This window comes from Manis pentadactyla, chromosome 11 (assembly GCF_030020395.1).
Source record: "Manis pentadactyla isolate mManPen7 chromosome 11, mManPen7.hap1, whole genome shotgun sequence".
In the NCBI taxonomy this organism is placed as follows: Eukaryota; Metazoa; Chordata; class Mammalia; order Pholidota; family Manidae; genus Manis; species Manis pentadactyla.
The window spans coordinates 26,390,878-26,409,248 of record NC_080029.1 but is presented as its reverse complement, the minus strand read 5'-3'; the positions used below and the strand labels follow the sequence as shown (position 1 = coordinate 26,409,248).

The 18,371-nt window shown below is 40.6% G+C and overlaps 1 protein-coding gene across 18 annotated transcripts in view; it reads left to right on the top strand.

Moving 5' to 3' along the window:
• Positions 1–18,371, top strand: part of TTLL5 (tubulin tyrosine ligase like 5) — a 277,550-nt gene that overhangs the window by 142,445 nt on the left and 116,734 nt on the right. For all 18 annotated transcript variants that reach the window (XR_008992440.1, XM_036913100.2, XM_036913097.2 and 15 more), the window contains one exon: positions 16,583–16,737. Coding sequence is in view for 17 of the 18 variants with exons in the window: in XM_036913100.2 (XP_036768995.2) it covers positions 16,583–16,737 (155 nt within the window). In the remaining variant the exon portion in view is untranslated. The remainder of the gene's footprint in view (positions 1–16,582; positions 16,738–18,371) is intronic.

The following is an 18,371-nucleotide window of genomic DNA, read 5'->3' as shown; positions in this document are numbered from 1 at the left end:
GAGTGCTGATGTTGGAAGTTCTCTTTCATATCATATCTTAGTTCATTTTTGGGGTAGCCCAATTAGGCTTTGATCCTCTGTATAAACACAAATAGACCCTTTGCCTACACTTTTATATGCCCTTTATACCCTTGTGTAGAACCCACTGGAGGTTACCACACAGGAACTGCCCTTTTTTTTTTTTTGGTATCACTAATCTACACTTACATGACGAATATTATGTTTACTAGGCTCTCCCCTATACCAGGTCCCCCCTATAAACCCCTTTACAGTCACTGTCCATCAGCATAGCAAAATGTTGTAGAATCACTACTTGCCTTCTCTGTGTTGTACAGCCCTCCCTTTTCTCCTACCCCCCCATGCATGCTAATCTTAATACCCCCCCTACTTCAACCCCCCCTTATCCCTCCCTACCCACCCACCCCTCCTCCCCAGTCCCTTTCCCTTTGGTACCTGTTAGTCCATTCTTGAGTTCTGTGATTCTGCTGCTGTTTTGTTCCTTCAGTTTTTCCTTTGTTCTTATATTCCACAGATAAGTGAAATCATTTGGTATTTCTCTTTCTCCGCTTGGCTTGTTTCACTGAGCATAATACCCTCCAGCTCCATCCATGTTGCTGCAAATGGTTGGATTTGCCCTTTTCTTATGGCTGAGTAGTATTCCATTGTGTATATGTACCACATCTTCTTTATCCATTCATCTATCGATGGACATTTAGGTTGCTTCCAATTCTTGGCTATTGTAAATAGTGCTGCGATAAACATAGGGGTGCACTGATCTTTCTCATACTTGATTGCTGCATTCTTAGGGTAAATTCCTAGGAGTGCAATTCCTGGGTCAAATGGTAGGTCTGTTTTGAGCATTTTGATGTACCTCCATACTGCTTTCCACAATGGTTGAACTAACTTACATTCCCACCAGCAGTGTAGGAGGGTTCCCCTTTCTCCACAGCCTCGCCAACATTTGTTGTTGTTTGTCTTTTGGATGGCAGCCATCCTTACTGGTGTGAGGTGGTACCTCATCGTAGTTTTAATTTGCATTTCTCTGATAATTAGCGATGTGGAGCATCTTTTCATGTGTCTGTTGGCCATCTGTATTTCTTTTTTGGAGAACTGTCTATTCAGTTCCTCTGCCCATTTTTTAATTGGGTTATTTGTTTTTTGTTTGTTAAGGCGTGTGAGCTCTTTATGTATTCTGGACATCAAGCCTTTATCGGATGTGTCATTTTCAAATATATTCTCCCATACTGTAGGGTTCCTTTTTGTTCTATTGATGGTGCCTTTTGCTGTACAGAAGCTTTTCAGCTTAATATAGTCCCACTTGTTCATTTTTGCTGTTGTTTTCCTTGCCTGGGGAGATATGTTCAAGAAGAGGTCAGTCATGTTTATGTCTAAGAGAATGTTCCATGTGCACTTGAGAAGAATGTATATCCTGTTGCTTTTGGTTGTAGAGTTCTATAGATGTCTATTAGGTCCATCTGCTCTACTGTGTTGTTCAGTGCTTCCGTGTCCTTACTTATTTTCTGCCCAGTGGATCTCTCCTTTGGGGTGAGTGGTGTGTTGAAGTCTCCTAGAATGAATGCATTGCAGTCTATTTCCCCCTTTAGTTCTGTTAGTATTTATTTCACATATGCTGGGGCTCCTGTGTTGGGTGCATGTATATTTAGAATGGTTATATCCTCTTGTTGGACTGAGCCCTTTATCATTATGTAGTGTCCTTCTTTATCTCTTGTTACTTTCTTTGTTTTGAAGTCTATTTTGTCTGATATTAGTACTGCAACCCCTGCTTTCTTCTCGCTGTTGTTTGCTTGAAATATGTTTTTCCATCCCTTGACTTTTAGTCTGTACATGTCTTTGGGTTTGAGGTGAGTTTCTTGTAAGCAGCATATAGATGGGTCTTGCTTTTTTATCCATTCTTTTACTCTGTGTCTTTTGATTGGTGCATTCAGCCCATTAACATTTAGGGTGACTCTTGAAAGATATGTACTTATTGCCATTGCAGGCTTTAAATTCGTGGTTACCAAAGGTTCAAGGTTAGCCTCTTTAGTATCTTACCGCCTAACTTAGCTCACTTATCGAGCTGTTATATACACTGTCTGGAGATTCTTTTCTTCTCTCCCTTCTTATTCCTCCTCCTCGATTCTTCATATGTTGGGTGTTTTGTGCTGTGCTCTTTCTAGGAGTGCTCCCATCTAGAGCAGTCCCTATAAGATGTTCTGTAGAGGTGGTTTGTGGGAAGCAAATTCCCTCAGCTTTTGTTTGTCTGGGAATTGTTTAATCCCACCATCATATTTGAATGATAGTCGTGCTGGATACAGTATCCTTGGTTCAAGGCCCTTCTGTTTCATTGTATTTAACTATATCATGCCATTCTCTTCTGGCCTGTAGGGTTTCTGTGGAGAAGTCTGATGTTAGCCTGATGGGTTTTCCTTTATAGGTGACCTTTTTCTCTCTAGCTGCCTTTAAAACTCTTTCCTTGTCCTTGATCTTTGCCATTTTAATTATTATGTGTCATGGTGTTGTCCTCCTTGGATCCTTTCTGTTGGGGATTCTGTGTATTTCCGTGGTCTGTTCGATTATTTCCTCCCCCAGTTTGGGGAAGTTTTCAGCAATTATTTCTTCTAAGATACTTTCCATCTCTTTTCCTCTCTCTTCTTCTTCTGGAACCCCTATAATACGGATATTGTTCCTTTTGGATTGGTCACACAGTTCTCTTAATATTGATTCATTCCTGGAGATCCTTTTCTCTCTCTCAATGTCAGCTTCTATGCGTTCCTGTTCTCTGGTTTCAATTCCATCAATGGCCTCTTACATCCTATCCATTCTGCTTATAAACCCTTCCAGAGTTTGTTTCATTTCTGTGATATCCTTTCTGGCATCTGTGATCTCCCTCCGGACTTCATCCCATTTCTCTTGCGTATTTCTCTGCATCTCTGTCAGCATGTTTATGATTCTTATTTTGAATTCTTTTTCAGGAAGACTGGTTAGGTCTGTCTCCTTCTCTGGTGTTGTCTCTGTGCTCTTTGTCCGCCTGTAGCTTTGCCTTTTCATGGTGATAGGAATAGTCTGCAGAACTGGGACGAGTGACGGCTGGAAGGACTTCCTTTCTTGTTGGTTTGTGGCCCTCCTCTCCTGGGAGAACAGCGGCCTCTAGTGGCTTGTGCTGCGCAGCTGCGCGCAGACAGGGTTTCTGCTTCCTGCCCGGCTGCTATGGAGTTAATCTCCGCTGTTGCTGTGGGCGTGGCCTGGCTCGGGCAGCTACTCCAAAGTGGTGGAATCGCGTTGGAGGGGGAACGGCTGGGAGGCTATTTATCTCCTTAAGGCGCCTCCCTGCTCCCTGCAGCCCAGGGTTTAGGGGTGCCCAGAGATCCCCAGATTCCCTACCTCTGGATTAGGTGTCCCGTCCTGCCCCTTTAAGACTTCCAAAAAGCACCTGCCAAAACAAAACAACGACCACCAAAAGAAAAAAAGAAAAAAATTTAATTAAAAAAAAAAAAATGTGGCCGCTTGTTTTTCTTTATTCTCCGGCGCCAGCCTCAGGCATCTGCTCACCGGTCTTGCTGCCCTGTTTCCCTAGTATTGGGGTCCCTATCCCTTTAAGACTTCCAAAAAGCGCTCGCCAAAACAAAACAGAAAAAAAAAAAAAAAAAAGGTCGCTCGCTTTTCTGGTGTCCTCCAGCGCCCGGCCTCCGGTGCCCGCTCACTGTTCTTGCTGCCCTGTTTTCCTAGTATCCAGGGCCCCCTGCGCATGTACTGTGTCTGCACTCTGGCCCGGATGGCGGGGGCTGGGTGTTCGGCAGTCCTGGGCTCCGTCTCCCTCCCGCTCTGCCTATTCTTCTCCTGCCAGGAGTTGGGGGGATGGGCGCTCCACCAGGGCTTGTATCTTACCCCCTTCGCGAGGCGCTGGGTTCTCTCAGGTGCGGATGTGGTCTGGATATTGTCCTGTGTCCTCTGGTCTTTATTCTAGGAAGGGTTGTCTTTGTTATATTTTCATAGATATATGTGGTTTTGGGAGGAGATTTCCGCTGCTCTACTCACACCGCCATCTTCCGCCCCCTCCTGAACAGATTTTTTGAAATATTCAATGTATCTAAAACCTATTTGTTGTTCTCTCTGTATTGATGACACCGTAATTCTCCTGGGGATTTAGGTATGGTGGTTTTGATTAATCATTGTCTCTTTGCTTCCTCATTCTATGTCTAAGCAATTGCCAAGCCTCGTTGATTCTGACTCTATAATGTCTCTGATACTCTTCTTTGTTTCACTCTCACATCTGCTCTCCTGCTTAAGGCCTTAATTATCTCTCAGCTGGACAGCTGCAATTACCTCTTAAATGGTCTCCCATCCAGTCTCTTTCTGTTCACCCTAGGCTTTGCTCTAAAGGAACCTTTCTAAATCCCAAGTCTGATAATAAGTCTCCTGTAACTCATGAACCTCAAAGGGACTTCCTGTTATCTACAATGTGAAGGTCAAGCTTTTAAATGTTATTCAAAGCCTTTATTTAGAATCTGGCTCCAAGCTCCTTCTCCAGCCTGTCTCCCTACCATCACACGTGTTTTTGTGCAGCTCTCCCAGAATTTCTGTTAGCCTCCATGCCTTAGTGTATGCTGTCTTCTCAGGGCACATGTTTCCCAGTCACCGTGTCTGACCTCATGCATCCATCCACTCTCAGTGAAGTTGCTACTGCCGTTGTATGTGTGCCATTTCAAAACTCATCACACTGTGTATTTCCAGGTAGCTGTCTCTTTCAATAGACAGTGAGCTCTTTGGGGTCAGTGTCCTTTGCTGCCTCAGAACCTTACTCATACGGGTAGTACTCAGTAAATGTACTGATTCTACTGCATGATAATATACTCAATTGAGAATGGCACCCATATCCATTTTTTCACCAATTTTTTTCCAGCCTGGGATATAGTATATGTTAATACATAGTTTTTAAATAAATGAATGAATGAATTCTCTGCTGCCCTAGCCAGAAGTCATCTTTCCATTCTCAATACTCTAGCCCTTCCATTAGTCACTCTCTATCATAAATCTATTACAGTTACTTTGCAACTCTCCTTTCCTGTTGAGTTATAAACAACTTGGTGGCAGTTCTTTTTAACCCATCGCCTAGCATAGCACCATTGCACTTGGTAGGCACTTATCACATGCTAAATTGAAAAGAATTTCTCTTTTGTGTTTTGTTGGTTTCTGTCTTCTTTTTTTTAAACTATTGCTCTTCCATTTTTTTCACTGACAATACCACACCTGCCTTTCATATTAAAGCAGCTGACATTAATTGAATATCTACTTTGTACCAGGCACTGTGCTTAGCATTTTATGTGCACTCTCTCTCTAACTCTATGAGGAAGATACTTATTTTTCACAGATGAAGAAAATAGAAGCTAAAAGAATAAGTGACTCTGCAAAGGTCACACAAATGATAAGTGACTGACTGAACCAGGACTAAAACTCACATCTGTCTGACTCTCGACTCTTTTCCTCAGAGTCTGTTTTTCTGATTCCTGTTTGAATCAGGACTCTAACCTCTCATCAGACTGAAATGACGGAGCTCAACACTGCTTCAGACTTACAGCCAAGCCTGTGCTTGAGCCTACAGAGAGAGGGAAGGAATTGAACTTCCTGTTGGCATAATTAGAAATGATTTTCTGCTCCCGGAAGCAGGTTGAGAAGTGGCTCTATCTTGATTATCAGTAATTTGTTGAATGAACTCTTCATCAGATTATTTTATGGTGAAATAAGCTGATCGTTTGAACAGGCAAAATTCAGCCTTTTTAATCCCCAGAGATGCAATAAGAATGGATCTATTTATCATGGCAGTGGCAGCCCCGACTGATGCACAAAAACTGAATGTTTGAATTGGAAATACTACCAAGTAATATGGCCATTTTGTTAGGTTTCCCAGGAATGTCTCTGGAAAATCTTGATCTGGAACTCCTGCATTTTGGAACACTAAAGTACATATACATGTATGTCTGTTATGTAAATGGTAATGTTCAACAGAGGGAAGATCTGACAAGAGAATTTAGTGCTAATATATCAGAGCTGCAGAGATTTCCCCACTTTTCCTAAGCCCTTTTAAAATTTGAATAATATTACTCCTCTTATATTTAATGGTGATTAGAGTATAAATTTCTTGAGGTTCATTTATCAGCATCCAGGAATTCATAAAGGAGTTGAAGCCCCCTTAAAACTTGTTGGTTGTTGCAGCTTAAAACATTGGTTGTTCTGGCTAATGATGTAATGCATGTTCAGGAAGTACCTTTGAAGAATGGTTAAAAAGTATATGTTTAAGGATGATTCCTTTCATGTTCTTGACTATAGAGAATAGACTATATTCTCTAATATTTCTCCAGTGTTGAAAATTTTGCAATAAGTGCACACCTGACACTTCATGTTCCTTTTCTTCTGAGTGGATCAGATCTTGCTGCTAGTGCTTCCTATTCAAGGATTGCCTTTTGTTCCAGCAACATACACCAAAACCAATCAGAAGGACTGGCCACTGCGTTTCTGTATTCCATATCATTCAGAACCCCATGGTCGGGGAATGAAGTGACCATGCCATGCTCAATTGATCCAGTCATATTCTGATGAGCCTTTTTATATGAATGACACAGAGAACATTATTCTCAAGATATCGGTGTAGTTCTGAGTGCAGTATGAATGTAGATTTGACAAATTTATCTTCGCAACAGTCTGAGTGATTATTAATCTTATTAGAGTCAAAGATCCCTTTGAGAATTGAATGAAGGCTATATTCTTTCTCCTGAAAAAAAATTGCATGCTCAAACTTAGAAACCTGCATTAATTTCAGAGGGTTCCTAGACAGTTCCTAGACACCCCCACAACTATGCTTCAAGAGAAGCATGGATGCCTAGTGGATCCATGGTCTCAAAGTTAAGAATCTCTGAAAACTTTTAGGTAGCATATAGCCATTAATATCAGTAATTTGGCCAAAAATGATTGCTTTAAATTTGTGACCATTTTGCTTTACACATGCTTTATGTATTCCCGTGATATCCCCCCAGTAAGCTATAATCTCCATGAGGCCAAGTATTTTTTTTTCATTGTTCTATCCTTACACTCAAAAGAATGCCACAAAGTAGATGTCTGATAAACATTTGGTGGATTAATGAAATACTCTTGTGAACCCCATCACTTAACCTCATCAGACAAGATTTGTCTAAGATTTTATGGACCGTCTATCATGAGGAAATTGAGCTATGCCAAGACTGTAAGCTGCTTTGGGAATGCTGTGTCACTGATTTGCATACTCATTAATCTATTATTAATTCTTTTATGTTGAATTTTCATCTCCATGTTGGTAAATAAGAAACATGAAATTTGCAAACAGCCTTAGTGAAACTAAGTGAATCTCAAATGGGTCTCAACTGCCTGTTGCAGTTTTGGTGCCAAGAAGAAGCAAGTACAGTATATACATTGTGCAGACAAGGAACAAAATCTGTATGTCACAGCTGTTATTTCACCCATTTGAGAATCTTGCCCAAGGCTTAAAGAGCAGGCAGAAATCATCTCTAAAATGATGTAGGGCACTAGCAAGAGCAACACTTATCTCTCACTCTAGGCACTGATGATTTTTTTTTTATTATTAAGGTATCATTGATGTACACACTTATGAAGGTTTCACATGAAAAACATTGTGGTTACTACATTCACCCATATTATCAAGTCCCCCCCATACCCCATTGAAGTCACTGTCCATCAGTGTAGCGAGATACCACAGAGTCACTACTTGTCTTCTCTGTGCTACACTGTCTTCCCCATGACCCCCCTCACACCATGTGCACCAATCATAATATCCCTCAATGCCCTTCTCCCTCTTGCCCTACCCACCCTCCCTCACCCCTCCCCTCTGGTAACCACTAGTCCCTTCTTGGAGTCTGTGAGTTTGCTGTTGTTTTGTTCCTTCAGTTTTGCTTTGTTGTTATACTCCACAAATGAGGGAAATCATTTGGTACTTGTCTTTCTCCGCCTGGCTTATTTCACTGAGCGTAATAACCTCTAGCTCCATCCATGTTGTTGCAAATGGTAGGATTTGTTTTCTTCTTATGGCTGAATAATATTCCATTGTGTATATGTACCACTTCTTTATCCATTCATCTACTGTTGGACACTTAGGTTGCTTCTATATCTTGGCTATTATAAATAGTGCTGCAGTAAACATAGGGGTGCATATGTCTTTTTGAATCTGAGAACTTGTTTTCTTTGGGTAAATTCCTAGGAAAGGAATTCCTGGGTCAAATGGTATTTCTATTTTAGGCACTGATGATTTTATTTCCCCTTATTCCAGAGCAGTTCCTCCCTTGTGGTATTTGTAAAAAGAGGTAATTTGGAGCCTTTAATTTCCTTGCTAGCCTTACAGTGACAATCATTTTTCTACTCACTGTTGAAAGTAGCTGAGGCAAGGTATGTGCATACGTGTGTGTCTATTTGGGAGTAGATGGAACCCACTTCATTTACTATATAAATGCTTTTATGCATACTGGGCTAAGATCTAGGGATATGACAGTAAATAAGGTACAGTCCCTGTCTTAAAGGAGCATGTAGTTTGTGGGGCAAGATAGTCAAAAAAACCTGCAGTTACAATACAACATGAACAGGCATGAAGCTCTTCAACCGCTCTGCTCTTGAAGCAGTTTTATGGCAGGAATCCTTTACAGCTGAGGGAGATCTTTTATGAAAAATAATTTGACATTAGGAAGCAAAGTGTAAAGCAACAAGATTTCAGGATCCTACTGTGCTGAAGTGTTTTAAGGACCTTCCTAGGGCCAATGATAAAAAACCGAATAAGCTGGTTGGGGGAAATTTCCTGTCTCTCCTGGCATAGCTGTATATATGTTCACTGGTTTTGTTTTCCTAGGCAGCAATGATAAACCTTGATACTGTGTTAAGAAAGGTGAAATTCACATGAAAATCCTCAAGGCCCAGGCAGCTGACAGTTGTTACCACTGCATTTGTAGACAAACCATATCTATAAATATGTAGAATTCTGTGGTCTGTTATGAGTAGAGAGTGTCTTGTCCTTCAGGGACTAGATTGCACAGGCATACACAGAAGCAGATAGCCAGCTTATGACTGATCTGTTGGAGGGTGCCAGGTCGCACATTGGATACTGGCATCTTATTTTTCATTACCTGTGTTGTCTTTTCAAATATCTCCTAAAACCCTCACCATCCTTAAATGTCAGTTTGTTTTGTTTTGTCATTCCGTAGTAGAGCCGGAAGTTACTGCACACATCATCATTAGACACTGATTGATAAAGAACTGTGGCTGGAATCCAAGATCCCATAGTCACTACTTTGAGATTCAGGAGAAAATGCCCAGAGAGGGTCTGCCAGGCCAGATTACTATAAGATTTTTGGCTCCAAAATCCTGAGTGGAATTTCTAGCTTTGGTGACTTGGGCTAGCTAGTATATGATCCAAAGTGGTCTTTGAGCCACCAGGCCTAAGGCTTAACCCCCAGCCATCACGTTGTACTCCTGGCACATTTCCCCCAGACTCATCCCCTAATCTTGGGCCTCAAACCATTTACTGTTAAAGAGAGGCATGGAAAGATAAATCTAAGGAAATTGTTTTCCCATAAGGCCCTGGAACAAAGCTGGTCTCAAATACCAACTCTTTGATCTTCCCTTCTTAAAGAGCAGGCAGTGCCATCTTGTCCTACCAGTTGCATGAGAAGATGTAATCCAACAGAGGGCTTACTCCAGAAACAAAATATGAGCAATCACCACATGAACTCAAGAGCTTTTATCATCAGATTAGAAATGCAGTTCTCTAGTTGCAAGGCCCAGCAGCCTAGGAGGGAAATGCAGGGAGACCAGCATTAGTGTGCCCTGCATCCCAGCCTTATTACCTCTTGCCTGACTGTTGTGACTCTCAATTGGTCTACACTTGCCCTATTAGCCCCTTTCAGCCCAGTCCTATAGAACAGCACTAGATTATCCACCTATACCACAGTTCTGACATAACATTGCTCTATCAGAAACCTTGAGCAAGCTAACTATTGTCTACTAGATCAAGAGCAGGGTCTTTAGTCTCGCTTTCAAGGACCTCCTTAAGCTCTAAATTTTAACTAAATTACTTTCTGTCTCAGATGTTCTTTTGCTTATCTGCCTCTGCATTTTTGCTTAGGCTTTTTCTTTTCACTTAGGAACCACCACCACCCCTACATACACCAGTCCTTCCACCTCTGCTTTTAGGCCCAATTCAGACACCTTCTTTGAATTTCCTGAGTACTTTATTATGGCAGTTAGCACATTCTGGAGGCCATACTTATTGCTCTTTATCTAGGTGTCTTGTCTCACTAAATTACCAATTCCTTCATGGCTTGAGGGCAGGGACCACATTTTAATCTGTGTATGTCCTTAGGACTTTATCCAAGGCCTTACCTATACCAGGCAACACAGTAAATATTTATTGAATTATATTGGAGCTTTGGACTTCTTTTGAGCATTCAGGACTGCAGCTTTTCTTGTGTTCCCCAACTAGAGCAACAGTGATCTAGATAGGCCTGGCCTCAGATACTCTTAGGATATCAAAAGGTTATGAGTTTGGATGGGTGGTGGGTGTATATTCAGAGAAGCTATCAGGGCAGTACCATCATATTTTAATTACAGCTCTGGTAGCAGCACTACTTTTAGCAAACAGCAGTAATGAGCAGTAACACTTGGGCAGGCAAGCCGCCGGAAATTGGCCTCCCTATCTGTGTTCTCCTACCCCCTTTCAATCCATCACCTGTATTTATTCCCCCTGTAATTTAAACACCTGTCTAGATGGAATTCATGCAATGTGTCCCTACCCCACACATCCAGTTATTTGCTCACCTGCCTTATTCGGAAGACTGGCTCTAAAATAAACAGTGTTTTGGTACTAAAAGAAAAATGCACTGAGGTCATTGTGGCAATGGACATGAAGAAGGGAGCGGGAGTAGAACCTCTGGATAAGCCACTCAAGGAGAGTGGGGGCAGAGGGAGAGGAGGCGGCAGCTGAGGAGAGCAAGGGGTGAAGCGTCTGCCAGCAGGCCCCAAGGCTTAGGCAGTGGTGGGTCCTGTGACTGGATTTTCCCACAGGCCATCATTCACTTAACCAACCAGCTAGAGAAAGGCAGGGGTGGAAGAATATTTAACAAGCTGATTGTTTTTCAGTTTAAATGTCTTGGTTTATTTTTAATGACCACTGTTTCTCATGGGAACATAACAAGTAGACTTGGAATTTTCTAAAGCTTGTTCTAAACTGTTTTATCCATTTTTTGCATCCTTGGCATATTTACCAATTACTCATGTTAATATTTGAGCATCCAGATAACACTGAGAAATAGTAAAGTTCCTGGTAGAATTATTTTTGCTACCCCTGCCCCTTGGCTGTTTTGTATCTTGCTCCTCACCCCATGAGAGCATTTCTGCTAGTTTGGGGAAGATCCCCTGAGCTTTAGGGAGAACCATTTAATGGGTCCTCTTGCCTGTCTCCTCTTCCCTTTCTACCTTCCCTTGTAAGAAGTGCTTCTCAAAAGTTAAGATGCAGGAGAATTACCTGTGGATCTTGTCAAATGCAGATTTTGGTTCTCTGGCACTGAGGCTCGGCTGAGAGTCTATTTTTAACAAGCTCGGGTGCTGCTGGTCCACAAATGGGATTGTAACCTCCAGGCTCAGTGAGACAAGGCAGTGGGAGTAACACTGTAGTTAAAACTACGAGATTGGGAAATTTTGCATCAAGCACACCAGGAACTGAAACTAGGGCCAACACGTAACAATTATTTGTTCTTGAGCAAGTTATTTTGCCTCTCAACCTCAATTTCTCCATCTACAGATGAGGGCAATAATTGTACCTAACACAGCTGTCTAGAACTTCAAAGAGTTAAATATATATCTATAGCACTTAGAACAATGTCTGGCAAAAACAGTGTTCATTAAATTTAACCATCATTAGTGCTAATATGACTTTGTTATTACTAATATTATATAGGAGAATCTGAATGGTTTCATGTTTGCATAAAAATTGTTGATGATAGAACATTTTGGAGATCCAAACGCAGACTTAGAAGGTTCTTATATGTGTGTAATGTCTTATAAAGATGTTGATACCCATTATCCATAAGGCATATTCTTTGAGGCATCATTTCAATAGTTAGGATAGGTTTGAGTTAAACTATGCCATCTGTCTTCCAGACCCCTTTGTGATGAATGGCACAAATTCATGAGTTGGCCATACTAGATTTAGAGCATGGTCTCTGGTTATTAGCCCAAGAGAAGACAAGTGGCCAAATAGCCACAGTCTCTATCTTAATAGCCTAATACTCCTAACTAAAATGATAAGTCAGCTATTTTATGACTAATGCTACATCTTTATGTGCTTTAAGTCTGTCTTTGTTTAAAATTCTTTAACAGTGAAACGTTAATCATTGCGAGTCAGGTATATACAAGTGCCATTTTCTCTTCATCTGATCAAAGCTAGTTTTGTTGTGTTTCCTGGAGAAATATAGATGGAGAAGCAGCTGCAGCCTGGTGACAGCCATATTCATCATCCCTCTGTCCTTCTTAGGGAAGAAACATCCAGGTGTGAACTTTAATTGGCTTGTAGAGTTTAAAGTCTGGTCCAGTGTTGAGAGACTTGCCCTTCCCTTAGGTCTTCCCTGGTTAAAACAAGGTGCTTCTAGAGCCAAAACTGATGATTGGTCCATTTTAGTTTGACAACTTCTGCCCATCCTAGAAAAAAACTTAGAAGCTGAACATAAGGAGCAGAGTCTTTCTTAATGTATTTCATTGAGAGATAATTTGCTTGGACTAAACTTGAGCCAGGCATAAAGGCTTTAGAGGTGTTTTGATAAGGTAACCACTACCTACACTTTAAAACCAGTGCTTTAGTCATACCATCCACATTTCACATATAGCTAGTGGCTACTCTGTTGGACAGTGCAGAGTATAGAACATTTCCATCATCACAATATATTCTGTTGGATAGCAGTGTTCTAGAACAGGAATTGAAAATAGATCATCTCTCTTGTTACTTCTGATTGATTGGTGGTTGCTTCCTGAAGGACTATGTAAGGAAGATTCTGAGGCCATATCTGAATGAGCCCTAAATTGTTTAATTATTTATTAGCAATGTACGTGCTAGGGAGACAGAGGTGGGTGGGGTTGGAGTAGTTGTGGTACTGGTACAAGTGTCTTCTAGACAAAAACCACAAAAATGAGAATAGAATATTGAAAGTAGAGGGCTAGGTTGTTATTACCTAATAGAGACAGGTTATTTGTTTAGCAGGAATCTTCTGGAAAAATAGATGAGAAGCTTTAAAGAGTTTTCTTATTCCTTATGTAATCTCTTATTTAAGTAGTGGTCACTTCTGCTGTTCTCTCAAAGTACATTAATAGTGCTGCTCTGCTTTGTGTGTAGAAAGAAATTACAAGGGCTCCCATGTCTTGGTTTATTCATGAAATAAGGAATGAATGTTATATGAAAAACAAAACCTACCCAGAGTCCAAAATTGGTTTCATGTTCATGCCACCTTTTACTGTACACTGTACCTGCTAAGACACAAAACTGACTGAGGATGATGTTTCTTTGCTTTATTTCATTACTCTCCTCTGGTGAAGGGTAACACACGGGAAATAAAATTTAAGAGAAAGAAGGAAAAGCTACTGTAGTTTGGTGTAATTGCTGCCTGTATAATCACTGTATTCAGAATTTATGGTCTGTATCTGATATTACTTTCAACAATCCCGAATAATTAAGGGTAATTAGGACTGTTTCCCTATTGGTTTCCAAACTAGAAAATGGATTTTAAGACAAGAGTACCAGTTCTGCAACTGTTATGTGAACTTAGCAATTACTTACCAAACCCCTCTGAGCCTTAGTTTCTCCATCTCTGAAAGGGAGTGTAACAGTATCAGCCTCTGTGAGTAATGGTAAGGAGTAAGTGAGGCACCACTACTGTAAGGACTCAAATTCAGCCATATTTAGAAAGAATATACCATATACGCTTGTTCTAATCGTGGCCCTGCCACTTAGAAGATATGTGACTTTTGTCTAATTGCGCACCCTCTCTAGATTTTAGTTTTCTCTTTTGTAGAATGGGGGAAACAGCAGAACCTACCTCAGAGGGTTTGCTCAGGTTACAGGGGTCGGTGCACAGCAAGGTACCGCGAGGACGTCTAGTACATGGCACCTAGTAATCAGTCAGTAACTGTTAGCTATTATGATGAAATGCCAGTGTTGAAATTGGGCAGCCTTGCCAAAGAGAGATTTACCAAAGCTGGTATCTCTTCTCCTTCCCATTCACTAGTCTACAAACTATACAGTTTATACTAAACATGGTCAAGTGTGTACATTTTGTTTATTTTATTGCTGTTCCACTGTAAATTATTAATAAGCCTCTTTTATTCGGTTTTTGGCACAACTGACTGAGGTGGTAACTGGAGACGCCGTTAGTTGTCATAAAGACCTTTCTCACTGTAGTATTTTTACAAGCTCATGCCTAATTTGAAAGGCCAGGTGTTTAAAGCGAGGAGTCAGAGCAGGAAAGAGGAGGCTCGTTGTGGGGCAGAAGAGTTAGTTCAGTTCTGCGGGCAGTCTGTTTGACTGTCTGAGAACCTCATTTGTGTTGCCTCCAGGGTGCAGGAAGAAGTCGGGGCTCTTCAGAGACACCAGGGCTAGACAATACTGCTGTAAACTGCCCTGACGTCTTCCTTGTCCTTTAGTGGGTGTGTATCTTTCTTCTCCTCCTGGTAGCCCCAGAAGGGGGCAGAAATGATTAGCCAAGATTGGCTACCAAGGCTTCTTTTAAAAATGCATCCACCCTAGAGAGTACAGCCCGAGTGTCCCTTGCCCCAGCCTCCATAGATGCTAGCAAGCGCTTTTCACTTACGGAAAATGGCCCTTCAAGAAGAAAAGCACTTGGGTCCTTTGGTGTGAAGAGAGTCCTAGGCTGTTGTCACTTCTTGAATTCTGTAACTAGGAATGAAGCGCTATATTGTTGCTAAAAATGACTTTTTCTTCTTTCAGACTTTTCAGGGGCTTTTTAAATCCAGAATTCTTCTATTTGTAAATGTCAAAATTATTAGGTTCTTAGGACATTTTATAGGAGAACATTTTTCTTGGTACTTACAGATCTCTACAGTGTCTCACACCCAACACCATACATTCAGCTTTGTGTCCTCCCCTCTTTTCAGCCTCCACTGTGCATCATACTGTGAAATGCTTGTCAAACCATCCTCTCTTCTCTGATTCCACTCTTACCACCCAGGTTTTAAGTTTACCACCTCACATCTGTATTTCTCATCATAACTTACATTTTTTTCTTTTGGATTATGAAAGTAATACATGCCTGTGTGTATATTACTACAGGATGTATATCTGTGTGTGTGCATGTGCATAAAGAGATTTGGATCTGCTCTCTACAATTTTATATTGTGATTTTTTTTAACTTGAGATATCAGCACGGTTTTAATCACTAAGTATTTTTCAAAAAATTCTAATGAATACATAATATCCCCTTATATGGATAAAGCAAAATTTATTTAATAATCTTTTAGCTGGTCAGATCTTCCTCCTTTTTCAATATCAAGATCAATGCTTGTTTTCAAAATCTGTTCCCAGTACAGTGTCGTGAGTAAGAACATGGGCTTTGGCATTCCAAAGACAAGATAGCTCTTGCCAAGAGAATTATGTCAGTGTACATGGGATGCATGTTATATACTCATTTACACAGATATTGGCACATTGTAAGTTCTTCTAAATAGTAACTTATTATAATAGTCACCATCATTAGTCATCTGTGATTATTTTTTAGCATAGTTCCTGGAAGTTAGATTATAGCATCAAACATACACATATTTTGATACCTTTAATACTATATTGCCAAATTTATTTCTACAAAGATTCTATCAATTTATAGTCACATGAAGAATATTAAGTACTTATCTAATATCACCCCTTGCCACGCCTAAGTACTTTGTTTTATTATTATTGTATGTCAGTGTAATAGACAAAAGTGTTACTTTGATCATCATTGGAAATAACATTTTAAGAATTTAATTGGCTGATTATATTCTTTTTTTGTAAATTGTTTATCAAAGTCAGTGCCCATTTTTCTATTGCTTGTTTATCTTGTTTCTAAATCAGTGAGTTCTATGCAAGTTATAATTATTATTTTGTAGCTAAAATTTATTGACCATTTCGAATTTTCAGATGAACAAACAAGGGCCAGAAGGGCTAAGTAAGTAGTTTGCCTAGTTCTTAGAACCTTGCCTGGCACAGAGTAAATATTCAGTAAGTTTTTGCTGTTTTTGTTATTAAGCTTTCTATTTCACAGCACCTGGCACAGTACAGTGCTTTGCACACAGTAGGAGCAGAATAAATGTTTAACTTACATTGACTCTAGCCCCCTCAGTTGTGCTTTTCCATATGCACAGAAGCCAGCCTTTAATGCGGACCATTGTCACAGCCACCATTAGAGCTCAGATGAGTCGGCACCTCTTAGACTTTACTTGATTTTCCCCATATGTTTTTAATGATACTTTTCTAAATCTCTGTAAAATCAGGTTATTTTCCTCATTTCATTTCTAGGTAACAAACCTGAACATGGCAAGTGACGTCACAAGCAGAAGCAGTGCTTCAACTCCCCCAACCCTTCGACCAGTCATCAGGCCTAGTGGCCCAACTTGGTCAATACAGTCGGATCCCCAAGCTCCCGAGAGCCACTCCACCCCTCCTGGAAGCAGGTATGTAAAGGGCCATGGTGCTAGTATTCAGGTCACAAAGGGACAGCCTGGGCCCTAGGCAAGCCCTTCACACCTGGAGCCCCCTGCACAGACACGAGTAAGACGGATGCTTTTTTCTCTGGCACTTGAATACAGGGCCTCATTTTACTTGTAAGACAGTTTGTGGGCAAATCAAGTGAAAAGGAAATGTCTGATACAGTTCACTTCCGGGTGAAAGAGCAAGAATTTACGCTCTGTGTGATCCTTGCCTGTCCTGTAGTCAATGTTTCCATGTATTGACTTCTGACATTTTCTCCTTATCTCCAAGTTCTTTTTTATATATTTTACACTGTGTTTCAATAACTCTGGACTCCTTCCTTTTGAAGACTGTATTTTTTTATGTTTTCATCTAAACATTTGTATAAAACTCAAACCGCCTCCCTAGACAATGTTCATTTGGGAAGTGGGAAGGAAATTTCCTTTATGTAGTTGAGTGAAGTGGCAGAGGATAAAATCCAAATAGGTTCTGGCCATGAAGTAAGCAACTTCTGAATTAAAAGAGAAATAACGGTGTTAAATTCTAGTCTTCACCCCTATTTTTAGTCCCTCTGTATAAAAAATACAAGAAATGGATCCCCAGTATATCGTACTTTTCAAGGTTATTAAATATAGGGTTAATTGCATCTGTCCCTTAGTCAAATGTGACTATTAGAATGAAATATTCTGACCAGTTGAGATACTGTTCCCTCCAAAGACACCCTGCCTCAGGTGTCCTATCAAGTCCCCACCCCTTGGTCAGCACTTCCAGCCTCTGCCAGCTAGCTGTTTCTTAGTCTGCTACTTTGACCTGTGGTTGGGAGAGGTGACCAAAGACTTGATCATGGAGGAAATACCTAACTGTTGTTAAAGTATCTGTTACTGTTAGAATTATTACTTCAGGAACTAATTTGGGAATCAGAAACTCTGCCCAGGGAGCTCCATAAACATAAGCACATTACATCATGCCCTGGTGCAGTGTCTTTCATACCAGTAATCACTGTGGTCAAGGGTGAAAAGAATCATCTCAAGTGAGATTTATAAAGAGTTGAAGACCAAGAGGCAGGACTTTTTATGACAGGACATCTTCCCACACAGTTCTCTTCACAGAAGTCTGTCATTTGGTGATTTACAATCTACAGAATAACCACATTCCTAAAACAAAACTCATAAAAAAGAAACTCTGTTTATACCATAGAGCTTTATTTTCCATATAAAATATTTCCAAATACTCCATTTTCATTTTAGAATCAGAGCCTTGTTTCTATGGAAAACATTTTCCCTGCAATCTTGGATATATTATCTATATGACAAAACTACAACCATTTTCCATACTATAAACAAAATATCAAGCTACACAGTTTGGAGAAGTGGAGGTTTAGCATTTTTTATACTTGTAGATGGAATGAGGGAAGTTTTTTAAATAAAAATTACAACCGAGTTTAGATCCTTCTCTTGGTAGCACTTAGTAGTGCTGAGATACAGAAAGATAAAGGTCCGAGTCTAGCACTGAGTGGCCTTCTCCCAGCTAGCCTGTGCTCCTGAGCTGTGGTAGATTGGCATGCTGTACAATCAGCTTCAGAGCCACTGGCACCAGAAAACAGTCCCCACAAAGTCTC